The 24,741-nt window shown below is 41.0% G+C and overlaps 1 protein-coding gene across 4 annotated transcripts in view; it reads right to left on the reverse strand.

Moving 5' to 3' along the window:
- The window catches only part of NR1D2 (nuclear receptor subfamily 1 group D member 2), a 138,068-nt gene that overhangs the window by 44,752 nt on the left and 68,575 nt on the right, over window positions 1–24,741 (reverse strand). Inside the window, exons 7-8 of one of the 4 annotated variants that reach the window (XR_011976582.1) lie at window positions 19,235–22,887; window positions 1–19,133 (exon numbers count right to left, since the gene is read on the reverse strand). The exons of 2 other annotated variants lie outside the window; for them this stretch is intronic. Coding sequence is in view for 1 of the 2 variants with exons in the window: in XM_072651173.1 (XP_072507274.1) it covers window positions 22,837–22,887 (51 nt within the window). In the remaining variant the exon portion in view is untranslated. Of the gene's footprint in view, window positions 22,888–24,741 lie in introns of all 4 variants that reach the window. One more of the 4 variants, XM_072651173.1, reaches the window with a different exon arrangement.

Consider the following 24,741-nt stretch of genomic DNA (forward strand, 5'->3'; position numbering starts at 1 on the left):
AAAAAAAAAAAAAATGAATACAATAGCCTCAGAGGTCCTGTCTATCTCTAAATCTATAATCTTATCTTTTAATATTGTAAATAAGCAAGCATACTTTCAGTAGGATGAATAAAAAACATCCCATATAGATGTATTGCCCCTTCCATGTGTGTATATAGAGAGCTAAATCATTATTTATTATATCATTTATTAAATCATCAATTATGAATCATTATGATTCATAAAAAACATATTCCTGAATTTGTAATAGTGTTTTCATGGGTAACTATTTTCTCAATCAAGCAAGTGTAGATTCTGTGAAATATTTCCACATTCAAAGGGGGTCCTCAAGTTTTAAAAAGTTGGGAACCAGAGCTCAAGCACTCATAAAATGCCAGGTGTTATTGCCAATGTCATCTCTCTGTGGGATCTACGCCCTTCAGAAAGATTCCACAATAACAGCTGGTCCAGATGGGAAAAGAAAGAAAGGCAGGCTGATCCAAGAGCAAGATTCCAGATGTGCACAACAGTTTGCTAAATGCGGAGCAAGAAGTCTAAATATGTAGATCCAGATTCCTGGCAAAAGCATCTGGAATGGAAGGTGTCACTGAGGATTTCCTCATTCCAAGATTTAGTTGATCCTGTCTCCACCTCAGGAGTTGTGTTCAGACTTAGCATAAACAAGAATTCCAGAATAACTTGCCAATGACCATCAGTGGTGGTCAGCAGGCAATGGGTCTGTTTGTCACCTTTTATTTAGTTAGAAGTCAATGGGAATCTGTGAAACAAATTATTTTCCTTTTAACCATCATCAACAATCAAATCCCACTTTTAAGTTACTTTTGGCTTTATTCTCATGGGGACAGTAGGATGGCTCCTTTTTCAAGATTCAGCCCAAGTGAGGTTTCAATATGAAGCCTTTCCTGATACCCCACCCCCATGCTATGCTCTCCCTCCAACGAGCTTGTATTTAATGACTTCATATTTATTCGTGTTCGTCACCTTATCCTGGTTCTTATACGTGCACTAGTTGTCTCCCTCATGAGCTCCTTGAAGGTGGGGATTGATTCCTTTTTGGTATTTGTATCCCTAATGCCTAGTACATAGAAGGGGAAGGATATGAGAAAAAAGAGGGACAAAAAAGAAAGAGAAGGGAAAAGAGGAGCAGAAAGGAAAAGAAGCAGAAGATGAGGAGAAAGAGGAAAAGGAAGAAAAGGAGAAGAAAGAAAAGGAGGAAAAAAGCAGGAAAAAAGAAAAGTAAAGAAAAAGAAGAGGAGGAGAAAAAAGAGTAAAAAAAGAAAACAGGAAGTAGAGAAGAAACCCAGATAATGACAATTTCTTATATTTATACATGTACAATGGACTCCGTATAAATCATCTCATTTCGTCTCCACAATGGACATTTATTAAGGGCCTCGTCTTAAGCTCTGTGAGGCATCCAGTGCAAGTATTAGAGGAAATTACTGGACTTGTGATTTCATTGATGTAGAGATCTCCCAAGTAAGGAAATTCCCTTAAGCCTGGAAGGTTTATCTCAGGAGACACCTCACATGGGGATCCTTCCTGCTCCCCCTCCTCAGACAATCTTGGATTTATTTCTCTGGGTACATGTTGCATCTTCCCCATCCATTAGTAGAATGTTGCTTCTTGACAGCCGGAACTATTTTTTGGAGTCTATAAAACTTAAAACAGTCCCTTGAATATAGCAGGTGTTTAATAAATGCTAATTGTTGACTTGTTGAATTTCCTCATAATTACTTAACTCTTGAAAAAGGTTATGAGTTTACCAAAACAACTTGGCCCACAGGGAGTGCTGCTGCTGAAGGACATCAGTAATAATGTTTGTGTATCTTAGTCTGATAAAGAGATTCAGAGAAGGGTTTAGGGTTGAGTTTCCAGAAAATTTTCCATCTCCTTTGACCCCAATCAAGAAAAAAATCAACATTTCTTTTCCCCCTGGGGAAATATTACAGTTTCTCTGTTGAACAAGGGAATAAGTCCCTATTTTTAGTCCTGTGCAGTGTGTGAGACTACAATTATTGAACAAAAATAACATGGTGCACCAAACGCAGCCTGGAGGAAAAGGGCTGCCAGAGATCCATCTGCTTCCAGGACTGACCTGCCTAATGAAGAATGAAGATGAGGTCAGGCTTAAAAGCTGCCACCCAGCAGCTGAGCTCTTGCTGAGCAGTCCAATTCCTCAAGAGGGCTGTGGAGAAGTCAAATGAATTCTTTTTAAATGGTATCAAAAGAAAATGATGGGGGAGAGGGAGGTCATAACTATTAGTAAATACAACTTGGGCCACACCATAACTCATCTTGGAACTGGCCCTTTGGTTGAGCAGAGGGGTAAGAAAAGGAGAAAAGAAGGAGGGGTAAGCATTCCAAAGTATGCAATGAACTCAGGACGGCCTATGGTGGTTAGCTTCAGGTCACTTCAACTCCCCTAGCATGTATTAAGCACCTATTATGGACACTGTCCTAGGTACTAGAGATACAGACTCCAAAAAAAAACAGTGCCTATCCTCAGGGATAGAGTCTTCCTCTTTAAGGTTAATAATATTAATTATTATTAATAATTATAAATTTATATATTTATTATATATGAGATATATTCTAAAATGTAAATTATGAAAATTGAATTGTTAATAAATAATGTTAATGATATTAACCTTTTGCTTGTGCCAAGCACTGTGCTAAGTGTTTTCCAAGTATTATTTAATTCTCATAATAACCCTAGGAGTTGGGTGCTATTGAGATCCCCATTTTATAATCGAGGAAACTGAGGCAAACAGAGATTAGGTGACATGCCCAAGGTGGTAATAAGAGTAATAAGAGGCATTATTTATATAGTGCCTAATATGCACCAAGCACTATGAAAAGTAAACACTTTAACAGCACTGTCTCATTTGATCCACACAACAACCAGTGAGCAGTAGGTCCTACAGACAGTTATCACTGTATGGCAAATTTGACTTTATTTAAAGAATTATGAAAGGAATCTGCATTCCAAAAAACAAAAATAACAGATATGTCAACTTTACTGTATAGCACCGTTCCTTCTTTCTGCTTCTGCCCTTTGGCTCAGAGTTCAGCAGACTCCCAGCACTCCCACCAAATGAAAGCAAAAGAACAGACAAATGAAGAGATTGCTTTTACCGCTGCCCAATCAGAGGTTTGGCTTAACTATAAACCAGACTCTAATTAATAAATATGTTCATTCTTTTTTTTATTAAGTGGATATTTATATTTTATGCTTAATATACGATCAATACAATTATAGGTACAATTCCTATTCTAATTTTATGTCTAACATACTTGGTACAATGGTTATTTCTGCAAAAAAGAAAAAAAAATGGGGGGTCAGCTGTAGAGCCTAGCTGATGAAAGCCAGAATCATCTCAACTTTTCTCATTTGGAACCTTGAAGGAGGAAGGGGCGGGGGGAGGGGACAGTAAAGAAGAAAGAAAAGCTACAAAAACTAGAAAGGACAACAAAAAAAAAGTACCCCAACGTAGGGCCATCAGCTAGATGTATGTACAGATCAGTAAGCCCTTGGAACATTGCTGAAATACAGCACTGTGCTAGACTCTGAAGAGACAGCCTTGTGCCCTGACAAAGAGGCTCCCTGGGTTTGAAGGGTAAAACGTAGAACAAAACTTGAGTGAGTCAGGAATGACAACTTTCTGTTGGGTTGGGGAATTCCTGTGGAAGAGAATGGGATATGATTATCACAAAAGTAACACTGCAGGTGATAGTTCCCAATCTATTACTGATGGACTCTATGCCATCCACCCTCACCCACTGGATACCACACCATTAGCTGGTCTGGTCATCTGTCCTGACTTCTTTTGGTGAGGCTACCTGTCTTCTAGTCCAGTTTCTTCTCTCAACCAACTAGGGGAAGGGAACCTGAGGCCTCAAGGCCACATGTGGCCCTCTAGGTCCTCAAGGGTGGCCCTGTGCCCAGATCATGCTGGCACTCATCAACTAAGCCATACAGAGACAGCCTTTTTTTGGAGAAATGACCAATGTCTCAAGTATGTCAGTCATAAGATAAGAATAGGGACTGTACCTATGATTGTATTGGTCATATATTAAGTATTAAAGTTTGCATTCAGGCAAAGGTTCACCCTTGAGGACCTAGAGGGCCACATGTGACCTTGAGGCCACAGGTTCCCCATGCTGATACTGGACCATTCAACTTATTGGCAGGGGTCACCTCAAAGCTTCCCCTACTGAGCTGACCAATGATTATAGCATTTGGGCAGAGGAAACAAATCTTAAAATAATGGTTCAGGTTGGAGATCCTTTCCAAGGCTCATGTACCTGTTCACAGTGCATTTGCCATTTGATGTCCAGAGATTAAGTGTCATCGTACAGGGTTTCCCAAAACTAAGACTTTGGGGACACCCTGTATTTCTGACAGAGGGATAAGCCCAATACTCTCTTTCAGAAATTCACCTGGAAGGAGTCACCTGGCTGAGTCAATCCTCAAAAAGAATAACAAAAACTTGATTCTCTCTCTCCAACAGGCCTGGGCATCCCTTATGCACTAAGTAGAAAGAGTCTAATTTCACTGTGAATGAATGAATTGTTTTAAGGATGTTTCAAACACCACCCTAAGTTCTGGATGAAGCAAGAGCCTCAGCTGCTTCTCAAGTAAGTTGCTTCTCCAGAAGTCTCTCTTCAGTTCTCCTATATATGAGCTATGGGGGAGTCAGAGCTCACAATCCTTGCCCTACTGAGAAGAGTACACTTAGTTGGGCATAATTATAGAGTGTCAAAGCTCAAAGAGATTTTACTTTTCCTCTCTCCCCTTCTCCCTTTTCTCCTCCATTGAACAAGATTTTTTTTTATCTCTTTTATGAGTTATAGCCTGCCCCATTCCATTTCTCCCTTTCTCCTCCCAGTATTTTCCTCCCTCACCCCTTAATTTTTATTTTATTTTATTGTGTGTGTGTGTGTGTGTGTGGATGTCATCTCTTCTGATTCAACACACCCTGTACTCTCTGTCTATATATGTGTATGTGTGTGTATGTACAATCCCTCCACCTACCCAAATACTGAGAAAAGATTCAAGAGTTATAAATATTTTCTTTCCATGTAGGAATGTAAACAGTTCAGCTTTAGAAAGTCTTTTATGATTTTTCTTTCCTGTTTACCTTTTTATGCTTCTCTTGATTCTTGTGTTAGAAAGTCAAATTTTCTATACAGTTTTGGTCTTTTCATCAATATGAATGCTTCAAAGTCCTCTATATCACTGAATGACCATTTATTCCCTTGAAGTATTATACTCAGTTTTGCTAGGTAGGCGATTCTTGGTTTTAATCCCAGTTCCTTTGACTTCTGGAATATCCTATTCCAAGCCCTTCAATCCCTTAATGTTGAAGCTGCCAGATCCTGTGTTATCCTGATTGTATTTCCACAATACTCAAATTGCTTCTTTCTAGCTGTTTGCAGTATTTTCTCCTTGATCTGGGAACTCTGAAATTTGGCCACAATATTCCTAGGAGTTTCTCTTTTCGGGTCTCTTTCAGGAGTGATCAGTGAATTCTTTCAATATTTAATTTGTCCTCTGATTCTAGAATATCAGGGCAATTTTCCTTGATAATTTCATGAAAGATGATGTCTAGGCTTTTTTTTTTTATCGTGGCTTTCAGGTAGTCCCATAATTTTTAAATTGTTTCTCCTGGATCTATCTTCCAGGTCAGTTGTTTTTCCAATGAGATGTTTCACATTATCTTCTATTTTTTCAAACTTTTGGTTTTGTTTTTTAACTGCTTGGTTTATCTCATAGTCATTAGCTTCCCTGAACTCAATTTTCTCTTTCAACGAACTATTTTGTTCAGTGAGCTTTTGGACCTTCTCCTCCATTTGGCTAATTCTGCTTTTTGGCTTTTTGGACCTCTTTTTTCCAGTTGAGTTAGCCTCTTTTTAAAGGTGTTATTTTCCTCAGCATTTTTTTTGGTTCTCCTTTAGTAAGCTGCTAACTCGTTTTTCAAGCTCATATATTGCCTGAGCCTAGTTTAAGTTCCCTTTGGAGGCCCTGGAGGCAGGGGTCTTGACTTCCACTGACAGTATGCCTTGTTTTTCCCCATCTGAAAGGATGGGAGGAGACACCTATTTACCAAGAAAGTAACCTTCTATGGTCTTATTTTTTTCCCCATTTTGGGGCATTTTCCCAGCCAGTTACTTGACTTCTGAGTTTCCTCTCCACAACCACCTCACCTCCAGCTCTGCCAAGCCAGCACTGGGGGCTGAGATTCAGATGAGCTGCTCCAATCCCCCAGGGACTTTAGGCAGGAGCAGGGCTGCTATCCAGTGTGAGATTAAGATCAGCTGCTCAGGCAGGGCTCAGTTCCCTCAGGGGCTTTATGATGAGACCTTCAGCAATGGATGCGGGCTACTTCCTGCTTTGGGAGCCCCATCCACTGCTGTCTCTACTGCTGCCACCTGAGGAGGCCTGAGTTATGGGGACACCCTGCTCCCTTCTTGGCCAGCCAAAAAAACCCTCTCACTGACCTTTAGCGCCTGTGGGTTGAGGGGTTTGTGCTGCCACTAGAGATTCTGTCCCTGACCCCTGCTCAGTCCTGCTTCTCCCAGTGCCGTGTGGCCAAGGCTGGGCTCTGCTCCATGTCCAGTGCAACAGACCTTTCCCATTGGTCTTTCAGGTTACTCTGGGTTAGAAACTCCTCCACTACATTGTTCTGTGGCTTCTGCTGCTCTAGAATTTATTGAGGGTCCTTCTTTACAGGTATTTTATGGGCTGTGGGGAAGAGCTAGTGTATGTGCATCTTTCTACTCCACCATCTTGGCTCCACCCTTCAAAGAGACTTTAGAGAGAATCTGGCACACCCTCTCCTCTTACAAAAGGTCAAGAGAAGGTGTGTAACTTGTCCAGGGTTCCACAGGGGGTTGATGGAAGGGCCAAAACTAGAACACAGGTCTCTGGACTCCCAATCCAATGACTTTTGCCTGACCCATGTATTTTTTTCTCTTCCATGTCCATCTCTGCTGCTGCCCCACCACCACTTTCTTTTTCTGTCCTTTCCTGTCCAGAATCTAGATTTTAAAATTCTGGGTAAGCTATAAATTAACAACATAACCTAAAATTCTTTTTTATTGAGAAATTCATCAAAGAGAACATGTGAACTCTAACAGTCTTGCACAAATGAAAACACGTTACATAATTTTTGCATAACTGAAAATCCTAGTATTGTTTCCTGACTTCTTGAATCAAACATTAAATAAGTGGAAGGAATGAATGAAACTAAAATGAATAGATAATGAAATGCATAAGATGGAAATGAAGGAGCACTTTTGGCTGCAGTGGCTATTTCTGCCTCACTCAGAAATCTCTTGACATCTGGATGTCCCTTTCTATGGGTGTGGAGAAAAATAACTGGGCATTCTCCTTGAGCATAAAACACGCAGGGTCCATGATTTTCAAATGGTCCCAAAGGGCTTTAGCAGAGACATCCAGCTCTGAATTCCAATGGCCGAGAAGAGGCCAGCTTGGAGATCACATTGAGGTCACATTTACTTTGTTCATTTGTGCTATGAATCTTCAGTCTCCTCACTCTTTGGAGATCCATTCTACAAGAGGAAAGGGATTCTCAATCATAGCTGGAGGATTTTTTCCCTTAGGTTTCTCTATAGTACACCTGACAAAGTGTCATCTGAGTACCACAAAAAGGGTATTGGTTTTAGAATCAAAAGACCTAGGTACAAATCCCAGCTTTTCTCTGGGCCTCAGTTTCCTAATTTGTCAAGTGGAAAGTACAGCGGATGCTCCCTTTTGATCTCTTCCAAATCTAAATCCTGCCATCTATTATCTCATACTCCATCAACCAACCAATAAGTCAACAACAGCTATTAAAACCAGCTGTGTGCTAGGCACTGGGATCCAAAGACAAAAGAAAGATAATTCCTATCTTCAAGGTGCCTTCAGCCAACTGGTTCCATTATTAGATGATCCTTGACAGCATCTCGTGTTATTTTTCAAGAACAAATTATCAAAAAATTCCAAAGAGGATATAGTCAACAAGCATTGAATCATCACCTCCTATCTGCCAGGCACTGAGCTAGAATCTAGCTGTTTTTCAAGAACCAATCAGCCAAATATTCCAAAGGGGACATAGTGAATTTCTAATTTTGCAACTGTTAACTTATCAGTCAATAAGCATTAAACCATCATCTCCTATGTGCCTGGGCCTGAGCTAGAATCTAGGCATAAAGCAGGGGTAAGGACTGGATCTATGATTTCATTAGTACACAGAACTCCTGGGTTAGGGGCAGCTAGTTGGGTGCCATAGTGCATAGAATGCAGGGCTGGAAGTCAGGAAGATTCATCTTCCTGAGTTCAAATCTGACCTCAGACACATAGTAGCTGTGTGACCCTGGGCAAGTCACTTAACCCTGTTTGCCTCAGTTTCCTCACCTGTAAAATGAGCTGGAGAAAGAAATGGCAAACCACTTCAGTATCTTTGCCAAGAAAATCCCCGATGGATTCATGAAGAGTCAGACATGAGGGAAACAACTAAACAACACAAATTAAAAGCTTCTTTCAAGTTCTAGCTCTATGATGTCATGATGTATCCTCTAAAATGAGGCTGCATACCTGAACTTTGCCTCTGAGGTTGCTCTCCATCTAGTCTGTTTATATCTCATGTGTACTTCCCCATTAGATTCCTGGATGATTAGATTCCCCATTCCTTGATGGCAGATTTGGGAGTTTTGGGGGGAGTTGCCTTTCTTGTATCCTTAATGCTAAGGCACAGCGCCTGGCAAATAGCAGTTGTAGTAGTAATAGCAGCAGTAGCAGCAGTAGTAGTAGTAGCAGTAGAAGCAGTAGCAGTAGTAGTAGTAGTAGTAGCAGTAGTAGCAGCAGCAGTAGCAGTAGTAGCTGTAGCAGTAGTTGCAGTAGCAGTAGTAGCAGAAGCAGTAGCAGCAGTAGTAATATTAATAATAATGGAATTAAGGTTATTCAGTGCTTTGCCAATGTTATTTCATTTGATCCTCACAAATTTTGTGTGTGTTCATCCTTCGTTGCCGAAGAAGACCATGCCATCAGAGAAATAATGACATGACTCGCACTTGACTTTGTTTTGAGTGAGGGAGGGCCCCACTTCTCCTCCAGAGCTATCTGAATCCAGTGACCAGATTATTCATCAGGATGACTAGAGATGGCCCAGGATGAGGCAATTGGGGTTAAGTGACTTGCCCAAGGTCACACAGCCAATGAGTGTCAAGTGTCTGAGGTGAGATTTGAACTCAGGTCCTCCCAACTCCTGCACTGGTGCTCTATCCACTGTGCCACCTAGCTGCCCTGAACCTGAGGCAAGTGCTATTTTTTTTATCCCTATTTTATAGACAAGGAAACTGAGGCTGAGAGAAGTTAACTTGCCCAGGGTTGCACAACATGTAAGTGTTAGAGGCAGGATTTGAATTCAGGTCTTTCCTCACTCCAAGCCTAACACTCTCTCCACGTCACCACATAGCAAGCAATAATAGCAGTGAATAAAATGCTTGTTAACTGACTGAGACTACAGGAATAGAAGGGAAATGCACAGCATCCTTCGAACAGGGAGGCCTGGGGCAGAAATCAGCTCAAGAGGTCTTGATTGAGTGCCTACTATGTGATACCTTCCACATGCACACTTTTTTATCCTTCCAGCTCATCTTCCCAGTGTTCTCTAAATGATAAGAATAACATAAATGAATAGAGGTAAAACACCGTTATTTTTTATTTTGTATATATTTATATAACCCAGGACTCATTCCTGCATCATTTGCATAAATAAGACTCATTTCTTTAGTGGGAAGGATGACGGGTAACCCTCTATGGTGTCTGTGTGAGGAGCTGTGCTGGCAAGAAGTCTTCAAAGAAGACAGAATGGCTTCCTGCTTCCTGTTTCAAGAGAAGATACACAGGATTTCAGACTCTTTGCGGGGAAGAGAAATCTAGAGAATGAGAACCCATTGGAAGGCACACACGCAGGCTAAAGCCAACCCGCCTACATGTCTCTGATTTATGATTTGTCTCCCAAGGGATTTGGGAGAGTTTTCTCTTAAGTGATATTGGAGATTCCTCTCTCTCTTCTCTCTCTCCCTCCCCATCTCTTTTCTCTTTTCTTTTTCTTCTTCTTTCTCTCTGTCTCTCTCCTTCTCTCTCTGTCTCTGTCTCTGTCTCTGTCTCTGTCTCTCTGTCTCTGTCTCTCTCTGTCTCTCTGTCTCTGTCTCTCTCTGTCTCTCTCTGTCTCTCTCTGTCTCTCTCTCTCTCTCTCTCTCTCTCTCTCTCTCTCTCTCTCTCTCTCTCTCTTTCTCTCCCTCTCTCTCTCTCCCTCTCTCTCTCTCTCTGTCTCTATCTCTGTCTCTCTCTCTCCCTCATGAGTGCCCCATGGGAGAGTTCATTCACTCTACATATTCTCTGGCATAATTAAGTCTTTCCAACTTCTTCCATTTCTCTGTGCTATATGCTTGGATAAATGAGTTTATTTGCTGTTCACTGTTTTGTCACTGTGTTTTATAGCATTTGATGAGAAGGAAGCAAGCCTTCAAATATAAACTTCAGCTATTCCTTTCCCTGTAAGCAATAGTGACCAGGAAGGCAGCTCCAAACCACAAATCATTTCCCCTGAAGAGCATTTAGAGAGGACAAATACTGATAATTCTAGTCCCGCACCCCCTCTCTGAGGAGAGCAGAGTGGCCAGTCTCCTGCACTTTTCTCCTGCTCCCTCAGAGAGGGGATATTTCAGAGATATTAATCTATGCTTCCCTGTGAGCAAACCCATTTGGACACATAATCTATATGGACAACACACACCTTATGCTTACTTATGATACCTTATCTTCCCAATAAAACAGGAGGCAACATGATTCCAAGAAAAGAGAACTCATTCTGAAGTCAGAGGACTCAAGTTCAAATCCCGCCACTGGCACTTAGTCCATGAAGGACATTGGGTAAGTCACCTAGCCTCCTGGACCTCAGTTCCCCTATCTGTAAAAATGACAGCTTTGGACCAGCTGGCCTCTGAGTTCCTTTCTACTTCTAATCCATGATACAGCTGTGCTGTGTTGTTTTAAGCTCCATGAAGGCAGAAATTGTTTCATTTTTGTCTTTATGTTCCCAATACTGTCCCTAGCACACAGTAGGTACTTAATGAATGATTACTGATGATTGATTGATGGCCCAGCACGGTGCTAGCTATGGAATAACAAAAAACATAATACGGATTCTTTTCCCTCAAGGATCTTACAGTCTTTTCTATAGAGTCCAAAAATCTATATATAAAACAGAGCACAGTATAAGACAGTGTGTATTTTTACACTGGAAAATTTGTGTGCACTTTATAGCACCTAGTACCCCAGTATATGGCGTTGGCAGCAAATGCCATAGGGACTCAGGGAGATACTAGCTGTAGGTATTGAACGTGACTTCATGAGGAAGGTAGCATTTCTCCTTCTCCTCCATGCCTTTCAACCCAAAGATCCCTCTTACTCATCCCTGCTACGGATGCTGGTGCTACCCAGAATACCTGGCATATGGTAAGGAAAGGGAAGGAAACCAGCATTTGCTAAGTGACTACGCGGCGTCAGGTACTGTGATAAATGCTTTACAAATTTCATCTCACTTGATCCTCACAACAGCAGCCCTAAGAGGTAGGGCCCACTTTTATCCCCATTTTACAGATGAGGAAACTGAGGCAGATAAGGGCAAAGTGCTTTGCCCAGAATCACACAGCTAGTAAGTGTCTGAGGCTGAACTTTAGCTCAATTCTTTCTAACTCTAGGCCCAGCACTCTATCCACTGAGCCACCTACGGCCTCTAATTCCTTCCTAAAGAGCAGACATAATAAATATTTATTAATTAACTGAATGATTATGAAATTTTCCTTATTTCTTGTTTAGCTCAAGGTGAAGTCCATAATGCTTCCCTTATTTAGATATCATTCCCTGTCACACCCCACAACTTCATTTCATCCTAGTGCACTGTGTACAATTTTGGGAAGGCCAGTCATGGTATAAGGACCATGTAATCACAGTGCTGCCTGGTTGCTAAGGAGGCCAAGGTCATGAGTTCCATCCTAGGAGGGCCGGTTCACTTGATTCTGCCCCAAGACATAGGCTGTACCACCAACACAGCTCCCCCTCCCCAGTCCTCTTACAAATCAATCAGAGCAAGGGATTGTGTTCGTTCTTCATTGCTGAAGAAGACCATCAGAGAAATGATGACATGACTTGCACTTGACTTTGTTTTGCGTGAGGAAGGGCTGTGCAGGTCACCAGCCTCACTTCTCCTCCAGAGCCATCTGGATCCAGTGACCAGATATTCATCAGGATGACTGGAGGTGACCCAGGATATACTGGGAGACCTTGGGCCCTTTAGGCCAGAGCAAGGGAAGAGAGAGGGCAAAATCCTCCAGACACTTGTCCCCCAACCTCAGCTCCACCCTAGAAACAAAACTCCCAAGGCACACCCTATTGGCTGGTGGTGAAGCAGGAGCAGACAGAGATATGAACACCTGAAGGGAAGGTAGACAGGTTTGGCACAAAAACAAAATCTTCAGAAAATAACTTTTATGAACTTCTGTTTCTTGTTGTTGCAGCTTTTAGCCCCATCGCAGCCCAACACACATTCAAAAACGCAGGTGGATGAAGACAAAATGGAAAAGCTTTGAAATTTTATATTTGTTTGCTTTTTTTCATGTGGAATGGCTTTAACAGAGTTTTACATAAAGAACCCTACCTAGAAAACAGTGTGCTTGCAAATTTAAATAAATTTTGAGTGTACAGTTGTGTGAACTCTTTAAAAAGGTGAATTCAAGTGGACCATCTATCGGTTCCAAAATGCATTTATGCAGATTCACTAGGACTGATAAACAGTGGTGAGGCACAAAATATCCAAGCATCTTAACAGTATTAGTTCAATAGCCTTTCTTTAATTATGACTTTAAAAAATTTTTTCTTTTACAAATTTCAAAACCTGAAATTCTAGGATAATATCCATGATTGGTCTTGGTAAAAAAAAAAAATGATGACATTTGCAATGTGCTCATGACTGCCTGACACATAGTAGGTGCCTAATCAATACTTTTTTCCTTCCTTCTCTCTGTTTGTTTTATTGAGTCGAATAGCTGGAAGGACAGGCCATGGAGGTAGGACCACTCATGAGGAAATAGTAAAGGAATGTTCTTCGGGTCAGAATTAGCAGCCCTCAAATCTATGTTTCACATATTTTTCCCACAAGCTCTTTTCTCCCCACATCACCCACACAACCCCTACCCCCAAGGGATTTTACAGGCTGGACATTCCAAGTCACTGACAGAAGCCCCTGAAATGCTTGTGCCTTTCCTGAGAAAGAACCTTGGCCCAAAGAAGGGGTCCCTTAGAAGGAGAAGCATAAACAACCTTGAAATGACTGGCAAAATTAGCAGATCCCAAAGAAGTTAAGCAAGTTCTGGAAGGGGGAGAGTTCCTAGTTTGTTTTTTTCTGCAGCTGAGAAAAGTGGGCATCTTCCTTCAATAGCCTCAAAGGCACATACCATCGGAGGCAAAGTGATCACTAAGTGTAGATGAAAAAGTCAGAAATATAAGAAAGTCTAGGGTTCAGTCCTGTTTCTAATGCACTTGTTGTGTGACATTTGGTAGATTTACTACTATGAGTCTTCACCTGTAACATGGGGAGATTATAGATATAGATACAGATATGTGTATATGTATATATGTATGTGGACACACATATATACAATTTGGATATATATATATATACATATATAATGATCCCACAAAGTTGTTTTATCAATCAAACCAGATGAATAAATGGACAGATAAATGAATGGGCTCTTATTAATCTGCTGCTATACGCCAGGCATTTTGCTAAGTATTAAAAATATAAATACAAAATCAAAGGCAGTCCCTGATCTCAGGTAGCTCACATCCTACTGGGGGAGACGCTCCATCTGGGGGAGCAGTAGCTAGGGAGGGATAGTTTTGGTTTGCGAAGTTACAGGTATGATGAGCATAGTCATAGAGGAGAATATCGCTATACCCTTTGTAGGAACAATGACAGGTGATAACTTTAAAACATCATATATAATTGTTGGTTATTACAATTTTTCTTTTTTCTAATTAAAGGGACCATTCCTTGACTCACTTCTTAAGGAGGCCAATTCATCTACTCACTCTAAGTAAGTACATGAAAAGGCCTTAGCCTAAAAGGACCAGAGTCTTCTATGGCATCCTGGGCCATCTCCAGTCATCCTGATGGATATCTGGTCACTGGATCCAGATGGCTCAGGAGGAGAAAGTGAGACCAGTGACCTTGCACAGCCCTCCCTCACTCAAATCAAAGTTAACTGCAAGTCATGTCATCGTTTCCCTGATGCCATGGTCCTCTTTGAAAACAGACAAACAGCTATTAATGAGATGCTCAGATGGATCTACGACCTCATCAATGTGGATGTTCTGTCCAACAATCCAGGTCACAACCCACTCAGGCTTGCCCAGCCTACATGCTTCTTGTCTGTACCCTCCCTGAGGTCACCACTCAATTGGTGTCTGGATGTCTCTAGTATTATTACCAATTGATGACAAATATCTTAGCTCTAATGAGTTGGAGCAAAGCAACATGATGTAATGGATGGATATCATACTGGACTTAGCATCAAGAAGACTTGGGTTTGAATCTGACTTTACTTGCTATATGACCAGGCAGAAATTACTTCACTTATGTTTTTGTATCCCCAGCCCGTAGTATGCCACTGGCACATACTAGGTGCTTAATAAATGCTTGTTAAGTGAATGAACAGATAAATGACTATTGGCAAATGACCATCTGAGCCTCAGTTTCCCTCATCTGTAAAATGAGTATAACAGTCTTGCCAACCACACAAGGCTGTTGTAAGGATCATTGTATACAAATTTAAATCATCCTATCATTGTCAGTTACTATTATCAATATTATTTTTATCATCATGCTTATTTTTCTGAGGATGATAATAGGAAAGAAAGGTGAGGCTGGACAGCAGACAGACTCCTATCCCTGCTGCTGCATCTATCCAGAGCAGCCTCATGAATCTGGCTTCTGGTTATATCCTTGACCATTCTTTAGGCTACTGAGGCTTTGGAGACTTCTTTCTGATTTGCCTTCAAGGTTCAGAGAGCATCAGTGTGGCTCAATATTGTGTCCAATTCCATTCAACACCATCCATCTGTGAAAAGTCAGACATCCTTTGCAAGCTTGCCTTAGACAAGAACTTTAAGTACCAGTCCATGTTATGTTCCATGCTGCTATCAGTGAGACAATAGCTTTTCACAAGTACCTAATGTTTTTTGCCTGTTAACAAGCTATCACCTTTAAATTGGAAAATTCATGTCAGAGGATACCATGGTGTGACTAACAATATGTCACATAGTAGCCAACTTAGAGGTGTTAAGCCTCTCCAGACTTAGAGACTGGTCCCTGGACAGCATCACCATGACTGGATTTGGAGCCTTGTCAACATGGTAGAACCTCACCAGGCTTGCACTCCATTGGCATGGCCCCAAAAAATTCAGAGAGCTTGATGCAGCATCAGAGCAAGATTCTTGTGGAGGCTCAATTCCACACATAGAGAAACCTGTCTTTTTAACACTGATATTTTCCTGGTAAGGTGATATGACTGTGAATCATGGAACACCAGATTTGCAACTGTGGGTGGCTCAAAGGATAATGAAGAGATGCACAGTGAGTATAAGTATGCCATAGCATATTATCAATTATGACTTTCTCAGAAAAGGCTAGAAAAGATATCATCCAGAACATATTTGATCAGAAAGGGAGGTGATGAGGCCACATAACAAGATACGACCAAGTCATAACAGACAGAGAGCCTAATTACTTGAGCACTGTAAGAAACTAAAAGCCATGTAGACCTAGCCAGTTAATCAATAAAGATACTCTGTCCATTGAGGTTTTAAAAGGGATTCTTTGACCTCTTCTGTGGAATGGAAGGGCAATGAGGATAGACTACAAAATGCTTCTTGATAGCTGTCGTGATGGAAGGAAAGGATTTGCTGATTTTTCTCCATATGCTTTCATGGATTTTCTTAGCCCTGCCATTCAAATGAAGGATTTGCTTTAGATCCATCATATTTCCACATTCCTTCATCCACTAAGGGATCTGTAGATTCTTGTAGCCATCCAGAATCAATCGATCAACAAACATTAAACACTTACTATGTGCCACACACTTCCCTAAGTGCTACAGACATGGAGACTAAAACAAACCCAACCCCTGTCCTCAAGAAGCTTCCGTTCTATTGTGGGAACACACACACACACACACACACACACACACACACACACACACACCCCACACACACACACCCTTACTATTGCCAGACACTGTGCCAAGTACTAGAGACCCAAAGACAGAAACAAATCCAACCCTTGCCCTCATGCACACATATACACATATATACACACATGTAAATATATATATATGTATGTATGTATATACAGATATGCTTGCCAAACATAGACAAAGATAATGCAAATTAATTGGGTGGTGGGATTCAGAGAGATATGGGGAAAGAAAAAGTGCTGTATTCCAAGCACAGAGGGCATTAATTATTCAGTCAAAAATTTTCCTATAACCCATATTATCCAGATAATAATGATGGCTCATATGATGTGCCTCTTTTCATTTGATACCAAAATGACCCTGTATTGTTGCTGTTGAGTCATTTCAGTCGGATCTGACTCTTTGTGACCCCATTTGGGGTTTTCTTGGCAAAGATACTGGAGCAATTTGCCATTTCCTTCTCCAGCCCATTGTACAGATGGGAAAACTGAGGCAAACGGGAGTAAGTGACTTGTCTAAGATCACACAGCTAGTCAGTGTCTGAGGACAGATTTGAACTCTGACCTTTGATTCCAGGTTCAGTGCTCATGTAACTGCCCCAAAGAGCTTACACTGTACCATAATGATAGCTGTCATATAGCTATTCCATAGCTATGCGTGTACCATGCATTGTATCAAGCACTTTACAATATTATCTCATTTGAACTGATATAAAATCCCTTCTTTTACTGGAAGCCTTCTTCAACCCCTCTTAATTCTAATGTCTTCTCTCTGTAATAAAAGCTTTCTTTGTATATATTTCTTTACATGCTTCCTCCCCCATTAGATTATAACTCTTTGAGGCCAACCCTTTTACCTCTTTTTGTAGTTCACAGTGCCTGGCACATAGTAGGTACTTCATAAACATTTATTGATCAATCTTCAGAATAACCCTGGAAGATAGTTGCTATTATTATCCCCATTTTGCAAATAGGGAAACTGAGGCAAAACTGATTTGCCAAGTATCTGAGGGCAGATTTGATGTCAGGTCTTACTGACTCCAAGCTTGGCATTCTATCTAATGTACTACACTGATGTCTAAATGAGTAAGTAAGTCCAAAACATGTACAAGGTAATACAAAGTTATTTCCAGAGATGGAAGAGGGATCAGGAAAGGCATCATATAGGAAGTGCACTTGAACCATGCCTTGAAGGAAATTGGGTCCTCTCCCAGGTGGAAATGAGAATGAAAAACCCTTCAGGGAGAGGTAAGAATGGGGCACACTCCAGATGTGTTCTGGTAGGTTGGCATTCTGGTCAGAAAAGAAATCTATGGCCTTCTCTTAGAGGCATAGATTCGTTCCAATGATCCCTGTGAAAGGAGAGCCCTTCTCCATGGGAGCCATGATTATTTTATAGTGAATTAAGGACAGGAGGCGCTTTCTGAAATTTACTGGGGGCCCAGATTTTCAACCTCCACTCACTCCTATATATCCTGATGCTGGGTGAGCATGTCACTTCGCAGCCATTTAGTGCAACTGAATCCAGTTGTGTGGGCCAGTCTCTTCTGTTCAGCATGAGAAATCAACACCTTCCCTCCCAAACTAGGTCTGGCCTCAAGTTAATTAATGGCTCTGCTGGCACAAGCTTAGATTCAGGTGGCTCCTCTGGGCTGCTGACTTACATTAATTAATGGCACTCTTAGCTGCACTTAAATTTCCCATGTCTTATCTTTCCCAGTCATTTAGTTTGCCTTCTCTTAACAAAGAGTTACTGTTTGGCTCCCAATATCACAGTACAAATTCTGCTTACTGAGAAAAGACATAAGGGAAAAAACTTAAGAAATGAGAAATCTAAACCTTGATTAGTCCAGAACCTTAGTGACTAGAACATTCATAGAACAATAGGATCCTAGAACTAACTACAGAGGTCATCAGCAGAAAGTATTCTTTACTCTTGTTGTATCATGAACCCCTTTGGCAATCAATCTGGTAAAATCTACAGATGCCTTCTCAAAAGAATATTTTAAACACATAAAATACATAGGATCACAAAGAAATCCAATTATATTCAAATAAATGTGTATTTTTTTTCCATCCAAAGTCACAGGCTTTAGAAATAGACCCCAAAGGGTCCATGTATCCCAGGTTAAAAACACTTGATCTAGACCCAATTTTTACACAAAGCATGAGGGCCTCTGAAACATCCTAAGAAGAAGTCATCAAGATTCTGCTCCCAAAGCAGCCCATTCCATTTTTAGAGAGCTCAAACTGATAGGAAGTTCTTCCATTTTAATTAGTAATTGATCAACAAATTTTTATTCAGTGCTTTCTTTGTGCCAAGCACTATGCTAGGCAATACCTGTGTATTGAACTGAAATCTGTTTCACTGTCTCAGTTAAACAGGCTATTTTTCTTCATCTCACTTCTAGGAGAAAAAGGTAAATTCCAAGAAATCTAGATATCAGAGATTTCATTTAAACAAAATATTAAAGGCATTCCAGGGTTTGTCCTGGGAGCAGGGTGCCCTCTCCCAATGTCCTTTTCTTCTACAACTATCCCCACAGGACCAGACAATGGTCATGAGTGCTCCTTGACCATTAATTCCCTGTAGAGATATATATCAAGTATAAATGGAGGGACTGATGATTACCATGTTACTGTACTCCAGTGAAGCCTTCCACCCGATGCCTCATTATGGGTTGGAGGTGAGCAGTCTCAGTTCTCAAAGTCTTCGCCAGTGGAGTGTCAAGTCTGGCAACATTGCATCAAATTCCAGCTGGAATTATCCATCTGTACAGAGTTAGGCATCTACATCAAGTTTGCCTTTGACAAGAATCATAAAACATTGGTTGGTATTATAATCATGTGACCCTCAATGACACAGCAACCTAATGCCTTTCTCAATGACATTATGTTGTCCTTACCTAGTGAATGCCTGGAAGAATCCCTCAGTGTGGGCACAGCAGAAGGGAGCTGTCCCTCTGGAAGAGCCTTCATCCAAGCGCTCAGCAGGAATCCAACGTCAAGTTTCTACTAAGTTGTAAAACCTTCATACGTATTGCTTGTCAGTGAGTCATCTATTATGTAGCACCAGTGGTGTTAACTTTGCAGAAGCCAGGTGGGTCACAGGGTGGTGAATTTTGGGGCCACAACAACTCCAGAAAACCACTAAGGTTGTAGCCGAGTTGGGAATCTCTGTCAATCAAGGGAGTCACTACTCAGGGGAAAAAAAATTACCGATGCTTGGAGCACTGGAGCATGTTATGGCAGAGAAGTGAACTAAAGCATTTAGGAATTAAAAAATTGCACAACAATGGGAACTGAGACCAAAAGGATTTTCTGGTTAACCACGAGTTAACTGAGAGATGAACTGAACCACAACATCCCCTTCTGGAACTGTTAATGGAGGTTTCAGCATAAGTATTTTTTTTTCATACATTAGCTTTGGAAATGTCCAAACAGGAAGTAAAAAGTAGCATCTGAGGAGCCCCTGGAGTCCTGCCATCTCTGAGTGAAGAGTCAAAGGATCAAAATAGATTTATCTTGTATGTATTTGGTATTTCCAAGTCTTCGTACCTGTTTCTCCTTCCTCCCCTCCACTCCTACCTCTCAGTAGAAAGTAAGCTACCTGAAGGCAGAAACTGTATCTACTTTGTCTATGTATCCTCATCAATATCTATGGCTCATCATAGATGCTCAATGCTAATTGCTTCACGGGTACAGAGATGAATTCTTATGGGTACAGAGGTTGTCTTCTCTAATCTCCTTGAGGGCAGGAACATTTTCATCCTAGTCTTTGTATCTCTGGTCCCTAGCATAGTGTAAGATACATAACAGGTACTTAATTAATATATGTTAATTGATTGATTGAATAGGTGAGAAGAGAGCAGAACAGAGTGAAGTGACTTGCCCAGGGTCACATAGCTAGTAAGTGTCTGATGCCAGATTTGAACCCATAAGGATGAGTCTTCCTGACTTCTGGTCTGATGCTCTGTGCACTATGGCACCACCTAGCAAGCCCCCTTTGCCTAAATTTATAGTGAAATAATATTTTTTTTAAAAAAACTTCAGTTAAAGGATCTTTAGGAAAATTTTCAAGGTTCATTTTAAAGAAGGATAAGAAATAAGTGACAAATGATGACTGAACAAAGAGCATATTTGGTGATCTGTAAGATAACCTTGGGTAAAAATGAGACAAAAAGGAGAAACAGAAAAATAACATTTCAGCATTAATCATAAGATAATGGCCAACAATTAGATAGCACTTACTTTGTCCCAGGCACTGTGCCACATGCTTTACAATTATTATCTCATTTGATCCTCACAACAACCCTGTGAGGCAAGTACTATTACAATCCCCATTTTACAGAAGAGAAAATTGGAGCTAACAAAGGTTAAAATGACTTGCCCAGGGTCACACAGCTTGTAAGAGGCCAGATTAGAACTCATAGCTTCCTGACTCCCGGCCCAGCACCACCTAACTGCTCCTAGAAGGAACTTCTCCGATATCCCTCATAAATGGTTACCTGACCTCTAATTGGAAGCCTCCACTAACAGAGAAGTCACAGCCTCCCATGGCAGCCCTTTCTGATTTTTGACAACTGTAATCGTTAAAAAGTGTTTTCCTCAAATAAAGTGAACTCTGGCAATCTGTAAACTTCCACTTACTAAGGGTGGGGTAGTTCTGCCTTCCGGAACAAAGCAGAGGAAACGAAATTCTATTTTAATATCATGTCTTTCCATCTTCTTTTCTCCAGACTAAATGTCCGCTATTGCTTCAATCATGTCTCACATGGCATGAGGCTCATAGTTATTTAGACATGCCCCAGTTTGTCAAGGTCCTTCCCAAAATATGATTGTAGTCCAGATGTTGTTTCAACCCAGGCAATGCATGGATGGGTGAAGAAGGTGTTTTATCTCCCTTTCCCCATCATCAGTGCCCCCTCCCCAGTGATCTTGCACAGGTCTTTCTTCTTTCAATAATTGATCGATCAACAAGCTCTCATTAAGTGCCAACTATGTGCCAAGCATAGTAACAAATGCTGTCATTAAAAGCTATGCTCCAATATTTGGCATGGGAATTTTCATGGCCAAAATATTCTAGCCCTGACAAAAGAGGTCAATGGTAAAGAAAGTAAAAATCGGGGAGCTTTTGTCCAAATGTCCCCTACACCTTGAACCAGGAAGCTAGCTCAGCTCCTATCACCCAGATGGGCATCCAATAAAGTTGGTTGTTGTTAACACAGAAAAGTTTTATTCCAAACCTTGCACCTTCAGGAGAGGCAGAGCATCAGGAGAGGACAGGGCAGAACCCAAGAACTATGGAATGGGTTTTGTCAACAAAGAGACAGACATGTTGCCTTCCATCTCTTGGAAGCCCCAGAATCAGCCTGGTTCTATTCCAGACTCCTCTATTAATTTCCACAGCAAAATTGGTTTAAATCTTCACTTCTCTCCAAAGAAAGAGATGAGAATTCAGCAGAGTTCTGCCACGAGGGCTTTGAGAACTTCTGTTCAATGAGGACACGATTCCAGCCTTCTGTAACCCTGGTATGATACCAGAAAGATCAACACAAAATGTTACCACTGAATGTTGTGATTGTTGTCACTCGTCCTTCATTTTAGAAAAAGACCAATGACAACACCAGGTGATGCCCTGACTTGCCATGAATTGGATTTAAGTGAGGCAGGTTACACAAAGTCATCAGCCTCACTCTTTCTTCCTGAGTCATCAAGGTCCAGTGGCAAGATAAAAGTCAGGATGACGGACTATGGCTCAGGAAGCGGTGGATGACCTTGGCATCTTCCATGTCTGACTACGTTCTGAGCACACCACAACACCTGCTTCAGCCTCCTACATAGCCACTGGAACAAGCTGTTCTCATCCACCCATATAACCAGGGGAAGGCTTCACATGCTTCACATGCTAAATGTAAATTTCCTTTTACGCCATTCATTTGCAAATCACTTTACTGTGTGTATAGCATCCATTAAACTGCCGCTAAAGATGAATCAAGGACTGAATAATTTATCATTTTGTATCTTATATTAATTGCTTTCTGTGTTTTAATTTGATTTAACTTTTTATCTAGGAAAAATTAATCAAAGGAAATAATTTTTACATTAAAATCTTTATGATAAGAGCTTATATTTTCCCAATCCTTTATGGTTATTTTCAAAGGATATACAGCATCTCATTTGATCCTCACCCCTTCCCTAGGAGACAGGGGTTCAAGTTTCATGATCTCTATCTACCCAGATGAGGAAACTAAATCTCAGGGATGTGATGTCTAGGTGATATCCAGAGGTTATGCAGAAAGTAAGTGGCAGAATCACAAACTCATCAATTTAGGATTTGAAAAGCCCATAGACAACATCTAGTCCAGTTGTCTCACCTTACAAATGAGGAAACTGAGGGCCAGATGTCCAAGGTCACATAGCTAGAAAAAGGTTGAGCCAGGATTCAAACTCATGCCCCATGAGTCACAATCCAGCAGGCTTTTAACTCCAACATGTTGCCAGGTGTTCAGATCCCATATCCTTTCAAATTCCTCCAGATTAAAATAACAAAATCAGCCTGTGGTGGTTTCATACATGCAAAGAAACATACAGAAAACTTTTTAAATAATAACCAAAAGTTGCACAGTCTTTATATACGGGATCTCTTCCCTACTGGTCTATGGAAGTAAATATGACAGATATTAATATTTCCCTATGGTAGGTGAAAAAAAGAAAAGAGGTACAGAGATGTTAAACTGCTTGTCAAAGGTCACATATTAAGTTAAGTGTCACAGGCTAGCTTATTCCTGACTCCCACCCAACGCTCAGTCTACTTGAAGGCAAGTGGGTGATAACGGTGTAAAGAGCATTGACTTTGGAGTGTGAGAACTATGCTTTATGTCCTGCCTCTAATATTTACTACCAGTGTGATCTTGGTAAGTCACTCAAGTTACCTAGGTCTCTTTTCTCTTCTGTAAAATGTTAGTATGGCAGCTAGGTGGCGCCACAGTGCACAGAGTGCAGGAAGACCTGAGTTCAAATTTGCCCATTCTCACTTTCCTCCTATTAGTGGACTCCCTTTCCATGGACCCCACACCTTCGTTCAGTGCCTAATGTTAGAATGGGGTAAGCCTGGAAGGTTTTCATCAGATATAAGACTATGGACTCCATATTAGCCAACTATTAGGAAACAAGAAATGGACTTCAGTAGAAAAGCTAAAATTACTTAAGCAGGAAATCTGACATTGGCAGCAAATGGTTGAATGGTTAGAATTATTCCCAGTTACGCTGAGCTTGTATTTCTGCTTTCGAAGTTGCTGCCCTTCATCTCAATTGTCCTCTCTCCTCTTTAGCTGTCCTTGCCTAATCAGTTGGTGTCTCTTTAAATTATTCTCTATTTTCATTTCCCTTTTTCCTCTCCTGCTGCTGCTTTTCCTCCCTCCCTCCCTATAAAACTCTCCCACACATACACAGGCAAGTTATTTTTCCTGATGTTTCCATAATTTTAGAGATTTGTTCTTTCTGTCCTTGAAGACATGATTTGCCTTCCCCATCAAATGCCTTTGTCGCAATGCCTGATGAGCTGTTTGTTTTTCCTAACAGCTTTCCTCCTTCGCCTAAAAAACAAACATTAACCAAAAATGTGCTTGTTTCCCTAAATTGACTCCGGGCTGCTGTCTCTGGTGCTGGAGCACACCCTGCTGAGGAAATCAAGAATGGCAGTTTTTGTCGATGATAAAAAACTGGTAAATGGGGCACAAAGAAAGGGGTCCCTAATTCTACTGTCCCCCTCCCTCACAATCATTTTTCTGAAGGCATTGGTCATTGTCCCTGATGGGGTATAACCACACAATTGGTCAAGGAGCATTTATTAAGCACCTACTATATGCCAAGTACTCTACTAGGCATTGTGAACATAAATACAAAGAATGAAACAATAGCTACTCTCATACAATTCAGTATTACATAGAGTGTCAGTCCTGGAGCCAAGAAGACCTGGGTTTAAATTCTGCCTCTGACACATCCTAGCATCCTAGGTTCACAGATCTACAAAGGGACCTCAAAAGATATCAAATTAAAGCATCCATTTTATGGATGAGGAAACCGAAGCACAGGAAATGAAGTGATTTGCCTAAGGTAACAAGTGTCTGATCTCTCAGGATTGCAGGCACCTCTCTAAAAATTAGGTCGCAGGAATAGGCAGTGAGTTCCTGAGAGCAGCGGCTTAGCACAGTGAGTAGGACATAGTAGGTGCCTAATTAATGCTTGTTGACTCACTAAAGGACAAGTAAGCAAGAAAAAAATCAAAACAATGACTCCTTACGCCATCACCCCTGACCTAATCAAACACAGAAAACTCATTCCATAGCTAGTCAAACTGAGATGCAAGGAGCTAGTCCTGCAATACTAACAGTCACAGAAAGGATTCTGA

This window comes from Notamacropus eugenii, chromosome 3, assembly GCF_028372415.1.
Source record: "Notamacropus eugenii isolate mMacEug1 chromosome 3, mMacEug1.pri_v2, whole genome shotgun sequence".
Taxonomy (NCBI): domain Eukaryota; kingdom Metazoa; phylum Chordata; class Mammalia; order Diprotodontia; family Macropodidae; genus Notamacropus; species Notamacropus eugenii.